Source organism: Apteryx rowi, unplaced genomic scaffold, assembly GCF_003343035.1.
Source record: "Apteryx rowi isolate R43461 unplaced genomic scaffold, aptRow1 scaffold_490, whole genome shotgun sequence".
NCBI lineage: Eukaryota > Metazoa > Chordata > Aves > Apterygiformes > Apterygidae > Apteryx > Apteryx rowi.
In genome coordinates this window covers 319,477-328,009 of record NW_020450750.1, presented here as the reverse complement: position 1 = coordinate 328,009, position 8,533 = coordinate 319,477, and the positions used below count along the sequence as shown (strand labels likewise).

General features: G+C 41.5%; 1 protein-coding gene across 1 annotated transcript; it reads right to left on the bottom strand.

The window, feature by feature from the left end:
* Positions 1-438: 438 nt before the first annotated feature.
* LOC112972458 (cytochrome c oxidase subunit 7A2, mitochondrial) lies at positions 439-4,648 on the bottom strand. Its single transcript, XM_026079025.1, has 4 exons — positions 4,543-4,648; positions 3,480-3,569; positions 1,536-1,620; positions 439-655 (listed from the first exon to the last, which is right to left on the bottom strand). Exons 1-4 carry the CDS (start codon positions 4,558-4,560, stop codon positions 597-599), a joined length of 252 nt encoding a protein of 83 aa, XP_025934810.1. The 5' UTR covers positions 4,561-4,648; the 3' UTR covers positions 439-596.
* Between the last annotated feature and the right edge of the window lie 3,885 nt (positions 4,649-8,533).

Here is an 8,533-nt window from a genome sequence, read left to right as displayed (position 1 = left end):
CCCTGAAGTTGCAAAGGACAGTGGTACCACCTTTGCATGGTGGTCTGGAAGCAAATTCCTCTATTTCATATTACGGTCAACTTCCAGCAACTGAAGTTGTCAGCAACAATGCAGCATAATCATTATGTCCTCAATTTGAGTATTCTTCATTTCAGTGCAGGTTTAGCCTAATTCCCATCATCATTTTAAGATCAGTTTGCTCCACTAAAGCCAGAAGATAAAATTACTATAATAAAGTCGAGGTATCGCTTTCTGACGAGGATTCAGGGCATTTCACTCACTTTTGAAGTATTAACATAAACCACATACAAAGAAAAGAAGCTCTTGCTAGTAAATACAATTAAGAGATCTGTACGTCGATCAGTTCAATAAATGTTTAATGAAAGTAAAATGCACTCTAATGTAGAACACATTTGATACAATCCAGACCACCACAAAGCAATGTAAAAACTGCTTTATTAATTGCAGTTAACAGGTTACAATTAAATAGTGATTCCAAACATTAAGTCAGCTGCTTATAAGAAGTATAAGCCATGACCACAGTCGCATGGAATTGGACGAAGAGATGCTAGTCACCAAGGCATCTTGAACTGGAATCATTTCTGTTTCTTGGGCATTGATGCTACAGTCAGTTCATAAAGAACATAGGCTGTTCCTGAAGTAGGAGACAGAAAAGATAATTTTCAGAATGGTAAGCACAGTTTGTTTCTAGTCAACATTCATTTCCCAGTCTGTCATTGAAGAAATATTGATAATAAGCAGCTGTAATTCAGACACAACATATTTCCACAGCCATGTCTCAACTATGCCATGTCTCAACTATTTTTAGTGATTTACTGGCTTTTAGGGAACAAAATTCTTAAATAGCTCTCTATAGACTGCATGAATATAAAGAAAGGCCTTAAAAAAAAAAAAGAACAGAAAAAAGGGGAAAAGGGTGAATTCATGTTTACAGAAGCTACATAGATAATCATAAAGTATTGATTATTCATTCCTAAGATAACTGAACAAAATCCATTACAGCAACATAGTTACGTTAGAGGTGATTACAAACCCACGTAACAAGCAACATGAAGGTTAAACATAGACAACATCACAAAATTTGGATATATTCTGCTAGTTTCACAGCATATGAAGCCTCAGCAATGCAAGTTTCACTTAGCACTAAGAAGATTCAGGCTGGTGATGCATAGGTGCCATCATCACATTTTACCCCTTTTTCAGAATAAACTATTTAAGTAGTTCTAGCTTTGTTTAACATATTACATGAATTCTGAAGGAGTCCACAGTGCATAGTACAATTAGCCAGGGAAAGAAAGGCTTCAGATGAAAAGCTAAATTAAAAAAAAAAAAAAAGGTACAGAATGTCCAAAGTCCTTTATTTCTGTCTACAAAAAGCATTTTTCATGTTCTAAAGAACAGACTGAAGGAGCTGCATAACTGATTTAGAGAGGAAATGTACCAAAGAGTAAATACTTTAATATTAGCATGTTGGAAATTGCACCAAATAGTAAATATTTTAGTATTAGCCTTACCAAGAACTGAAATACCCATGGTGACTTTATACAACAAAGCATCCATTACCCCACCTTTAAGATGCACTGGAATGCCATTATCCTCCTAATGGAAACAAGTGAGAAAAAAAACATGCTATTTAAATGCAGTTCTTGCAATACTGAATGTATATAACTAAAGCTACCCAGAACAAGAATTACTTTCCAGAATTATATTCCCTCCTCCCAAAAGATTTTGAAAATCTTGAAAACCTCATTTGAGATTCAGCCTTGTCTTTCAAGTTTTTGCTCCAGCATCAGGTGATCGCTTGCTATGGAAGTATAGTAACAGCACTATAAATTAGTGCATGGTAGACGCTTAAACATTTCTGACACCAGTTGCCAGCTCCTGCAGGTGCACACTGTGTAATTACTGTCCCTAGAAACTTCCCATCAGTCTCCAGCATAGTCAGTCCCTACTACACAGAACGGTGGCAGCAAGGGGAAAGGCCTCTGCTGTTACCAGTTTATTGGTATCATACAGAAAATTGTTTCACTCCACCTGAAGTTAAACACTTTAAACACCAGATCCACATGATCTTTGCCCTTGCCAGCAAGTTTAGGTTGCCCAAAAATTCAAGACTGCACCTAGTGCTGGTGATCTGCATCCTGACCCAGCTTAACTTGCCATCACACAAGAAAGGAACAGGAGGAAGAGACAGTTCGTGGCCAGCCAGGTGACTGAGATATGCCTAAAGAACTCCGTCAGCAGAAACAGGACCTCTGATCTCACCCACAGCCAGTATCCTTCTCCCCGTTAGCTCACAATGAACACTGCGCTCTTTAGGTAGCATCCAAAGACGACTGGCCTTCTCTTTCAGGGGAAGCAACAAGACACAAAAACCTATAAAACTAAGGCTTGTAACGCATACTCTTCCTCTTCCCATTGCTCAAGCCCAGCCTACTCCATCCTCAGTACGAAGGTACAGCTCCAGGCTCAGGCTCACAGTTGCGAGTATGCTCTTGAACATCCACTGCTCTAGCACACGAAGAACCAGCAGTTCTCACTAGAGAGCCCACCAAGTAGGAAGAGATGATTCAGAAATTATTTTTAAAGACTCATTATTTTTCTAGGAATGAATCCAATCCTTTAAGATCTTTACTATTTTTATAATTGAGAAGTACAGGCATACCTCAGAGATATTGCGGGTTCAGTTCCAGACCACCACCATAAAGCGAATATTGCAATAAAGCGAGTCACACAAATTTTTTGGTTTCCAAGTGCATATAAAAATTATGTTTACGCTATACTGTAGTCTATTAAGTATGCAATAGCATTATGTCTAAAAAACGACGTACAAAATGTGACACAGAGGCATGAAGTGAACACATGCTGTTGGAAAAATGACATTGATAGACCTGCTCAACGCAGGGTTGCCACAAACCTTCAATTTGTAAAAAAGCAATACCTGCGAAGAGCAATACAGCAAAGCACAATAAAACAAGGCATGCCTGCACAATACTACTACATCCTCATTAAGAATTATGAGGCTCATCTATCAGCTATGGATATATCTGTAAGATAGCAGGTTTGATTTTTCACTGTACTTCTATCCTCTCACTTGCTGTTTTTCTCCATTTGTTCTTTGAAACGGGATGGGGGATTATTTTCCGAGTACTTTATCTATATCTTTGTACAGTACCAACCGCTCATAAGAAAATCAGGTACTAAATCATCTCGCAGAGTAAAAATCCCTAAAGAGTGAGCAAGTCAAGTTATACAGTTTCAAATACTATTAATTTCTGTACAAAATAATTTGCTTTGCTGATTTCAAACACTGTAGTCATACAACTGATTCAAGAATTCAACAAAGACATGAAGCGCGCTTTTAGTAGTTTTCTTTTTTAAACAAACAAAACATGCAATTATGTTCTACCAAACCTTGCTATTCTACTAATATTCCATTATCAGTGTTCACTCAATACCTGAAAAAGCTTCTGCTTCTCAGGAACTCTATTTTCAATTTGCCTGCGTGAAGCAGTGCTTATGGTCCTCCGGRAAACCTGGTGAAGAGCCTAAAACAAAAGATAAACAGTGTTTCAAAAACAGTAAATTTTTTCAGATATAGCCACACTGAAAAAGAAATATTTTCTTTTAAAATCAAGATGGAAAAAGACAGCAAAGAAAGAAGGGAGATTCTTTTAAAAAAAGTCACAAATCAATCTTCCAACATACATAAGAGGCTGATTAGCTGGTTACCTAATAAGAAAAAAAAAATTTCCTTTCAATATGAAACAACAGATTTATGAATCTGCAGCATAACCCTAACAGAGCTAAAAAAAAAAAAATTTTTAGACATTCTGCTGTGTTCTAAGCTAGACTGTTTCTGTAGTCAGATCACATAGGTACTCTTTATCACAGGACAGGCCACCAAAAACACGTAGTTCCTACTGTATAATTCTTCCAATAGCTAAAAAGTCTGCCTTTATTAACACGTCCAGTCTCAAAATTAAGAATCAACTCTATCTCTAAGCTCCCAAGATTCTCATTCAAGGAATTTTTTTCCTCCAAAATTATTGCAAACAAAATGTACACCTGAGAAGGTTGCAAGTAATGGAACAAGACATTATCTTCCCCTACTTCTGCCCCCCACAAATAAACGCACTATAAAAACTCTCTCTTTAAACTCAGGAACATAAAGCAAATACATGTTATAGCAATAGCCTTGACACAGGGAGAAACCCCCCGTCACTCCACGCACTTAAAACCCATCACTAAGTGCAGCAACTGGGCCAAGAACTGAAACGTCCCGTTCCCCTCCCCCCCCCCGGCAGTTCATTCAACAGCATCCAGCACCAGGCGCAGCCAGCGGGAAGGCGACCGGGCAGCCGAGGCCCGCGCCCCGCCGACGGGGCGGGGACCGGGGGCTGCCCCTTCCCCTCCCCCAAGGCCCCGCTTCCCGGCCCTCCCCGGGGAGCGGCCCCCGACACACACACACACACACACACACACACACACACACACACACACGCCGCTCTCCCCCCGCACCAGCAGGTTTCGCCACATCTCGGCTCTTGGTCCCGTCACCTCCCGCCAGCAGCAAGGGCACAGGAAGCGGAAGCGGCTCCCCCCGCCCCTTCTGCTGCCACCAGCGACGCCGCCGCGYGCCTAGAGCGCCGCCGCGCGGGTGGCGCCGGTCCTGCCGAGGACGGGCCCCCGCTGCGGGGAAGCTGGCGGCGGCAGAGAGGAAGGGGCGGGTGCGCGGAAGTGGCGCTGCTTTTTTCCGTCTGGTCTGATAAAGGCTTTTTTTTTTCCCCGACCACCTTTCCCCAGTAAAATAGCGATTACAGCCAGCGCCCCAGGGCGGCAGAGGCCCCCGCCCCGACGGCCACAGGGCCGGGAGAAGGTGGCTCCAGAGCAGCACCTGCCCGAGAGAAAACCGCCGCTCCAGCCCCTCGGGCCTCAGCACTGTCTGCTCTGAGACCAGGCTGAGTTCAGGCACGGGAAAGATACTGAAGACAAGCATCCTTATACAGAAGTATATTCCCCAATAGCTGCAGTTACGGTGCAGTTTGCCTGCTAGCCCCAGCACAGGAAGGGGCAGCTGTGCTTGCAGCCTGTAAAGTTAGGCATGGGTTGCAGAAGAGGGGCAGAAGCAGTAACAGCTTCAGGCTGTTACAGGCAAACACGACCAATTGGTTTGCATAAAATCTACTTTAATGGAATAATTGAGCAAGTTACAAGTAAGCAAAACAGCGCTGGGCGGCCGGGGGAATCTCCTGCTCCACCAACGGCGCGCGCAATCCCCCCCTCACAGTCTCCTTATATGCAATTCCAGCTCCAGGTATATGTGGCACTTCCTGTAACTTCTGCGGTTGCGCCGGCTGTTGCTAGGGGGTCTTCTTCAGCCCTCTGCATTGTGAGTGGTGACCCTCAGGTCACGCATATATTTTACAACTTTCGAAGTCGTGCTATATTTCACAGTTGTGTGACATYGCCATCACCATATTAGGCTAYCTAAACTAACATTGCCGCTTTGCTATCTCAACTCCCTTATCTCAGGCAGGGTACATGCCCCCACCACAGGATGTAGGATGTTCCCACAGATGTTTCCAAGGCTGTTTCTTACTTTGATGTAACCAATTAGCACACATCACAGTCCAGGATGTTTCAAGGCTGTTTCTCAATTTGATGTAACAAGTTAGCACATATCACAAGGCTACAATGAGTACAGGGCGGTAACTGAAGTCAGCTAGGGGCAGGTCAAAACAGGTCTTTTTTCACACAATATAGCAATATCCTGTGGCAACAGGTTCCACAGTTTATGCAGGTATCAGCTACTTCCAATGGGGCCAAAGGGCAGTTTGACAGATTCATGAAAGAGACATCCCTCAGCACTATTAAAGATTTAAAAATCAGCTTCGGTCGAAGTTTCTGACCTGTAGAGGGCTGGAAGAGGACCCTGGGAAAGTACCACCATGTGCTTGTTCTGTGTGTATGGACAGCGCTTTTGGCCATCATTGGAGGCAGGACACTAAGCTAGATCAATCCTTGAGCTGACCCAGTATAGTGGTTCTTACATCCTTTGGGATAGATGTGGTATCCCCTGCTGAGCCAGTACACACAGAAAAACAAAACTAACACGTACCTGCATACCGCCTCAGAATTCAGTACTAGCGAGGATACTTAGTACTTCATGAGAGGGGAAAAAAAAAGCCTAACTTCAGTTTTATGATTGACAATTTATGATTACAGACAGGCAATGCTAGATTTGTATAAAATGCAGGCCTATTTCAATCTGAAGAATCTATTTGGCCCTTTACCAAAGTGTTTTTGAGAGACCTGTTTTTCTTCTGCATTGCAGATCCAGCCCCATGGTTACATCTTCTCATGCTTCAACTTTACACTGAAATATGACACTGTCAGGAACAGCATTTCCTGACTTTGCTGCAGTTGCAATGCACTCAAGTTTTTGGCATTGCACTGCTTTTGCACTGGTGCCAAACCTCATGATGAAAAGTGTGTGTCAAACACAGCAAATTAGTGCTCAACCTAGTATGGAAATAACGAGAATCATATCTCAAAGCACAGCACTTTTCAATCTGCTGAGGTGCTCAAAAAAAAAACAATTAAAAATGCAAAAATAAAAAGGTATCATAGGTATAGTCTTAGCTGAGTGGAATACTAAAAATACCATTTAGAAAGCATAACCAAAGAAAAAAAACTACGCGCTGTAACAAAGGCAGAGCATGGATGCAATATTTAACAAATAGTTTCCAAATAAGCAGTGCTATTATAGAACAACACAGAATACATTACTACTACTGGAAAAGTAATGAATGGAAAACTATTTTACAAGCTTTCATCTTATGAGTGTACACAATATTCATATTTTGATCTTCATATACTCAGTTGCATWTAAACACTACTAAAAGGATCATAATCTCCAGAGAAATCATCATTTAGTTTTTGCTGTGTGGACAATACTCTGCTATGTCTGAATCTGTGCTTCAGTGCTATTGCCTATCAAAATACACTATACAACAGAAAGGCCTTACTTAATGCTTAGTATGTGGGTTATCAAAGCTACAAAAGGGCTGCTCAGAGCAAGCACAGCTGGTGCCTTAACTGTTGAGTATTTTATGAAGAAATGAAAACTTGAGGGAAAGGAAATGACAACTTGCAACCTCAGGGTGAGAATATTTCAACTAAGATGCAAAAACCAGCTACTGTTCCTAACAGGCTAGAGTAACTTTTGCATGTATTTTATTGAAAAAATAATGAAATTGTTCATCAAAACCTAGTTGTTAAGCAGTTTCATCTATGCAAGAATGAAAATGTGACTGTTAATCTGTCACAAAAAATTGGTTTTACTTCTTAAATGATCATAGGAAAGTATACAAATCCTCTGCTAAAAAAAAAACTCCACAATCAAGTCAACATTCAACCCAAGTGTGCAGCTGGAAACCTCTAGTACAGCAGGAAGGGCGAGAATGACTCCCCCCCCTTTTTTTTCTCCTCCAAACTTCCTCCTGAGCCTTGCCTGCCCACTGATATTTTTTCTTGCAAACAAAGTAACTAACTACCCTAGTTAAAGGCTGTATTGTGCATGGAGAAAACACACCATGTTTTATCTTAGTATAATCTATTTCCAYGTTATTTTGAGTTGTTTAACACACTAACACTGCAATAAAAGAACTTGCCAATACTACCTTTTTATCGCAGTGTAAGCTCTACTTCAAGGTTTGGGATTTTGGGACTTATGTCCAGTATTTCCCATGTTGTTACACCAAGTGCACAGCTTCCTTGGAAAGACTGCTTTAAACACTGCCTGGACACAGAAAAGCAGCAGCCTTCTGGGATTTTGCCCCAGGCAGTCTGCTTTCAGTGTCCAGCATGTTTCAGAGCTAGCATGCTGAAAAGACAGCAAGCAACTGTCTGCTCTTGACTAGACGTGGCTCTGAATCGGTAACCTGCAGCTAACTAGAATATCTGTATTATTGCAGTAACAAGTTGCACAGACTACACAGCCACTTCCCAACATTAAAAGGACCTTGATTTTACCAGCTGACTAAGAATTTTAAGGTCTGTGTTTTCCCAAGCCCAGAACAGCACAAGTCTAAACAACACTGAGCAATCAGTCACTCAGTTCTCCACTAGCATCCATGAACTAATTATTCCTCTATCTTGCCTGCAAACCACAATCTGGAAGTTGAACAAAAAATTTGAGGCAGGGAGATGGTGGGGATAACTTCTTGACCAATAGTTCTGCAATTAGAGAGCCTACCTAGGTATGGGAGACACAGAAAACTTAATTTCTTYGAAGCTGTTAGCAAAGCAGTAACAATGCAGGTTTTCCTTCTGCATAATCTACCAACACTATTTTTCTTCCCAACTCTTCCACTGAAAGCATCAGGAACAAAATCTAGATTTTTACTGTACCTCTGATGATCTTACAAAGAATTTTATTATAGTCACATTGGGAAGACTTATTAGACTGCACCCAGATTATATATGTAATTGTGACACCTGCTGATCA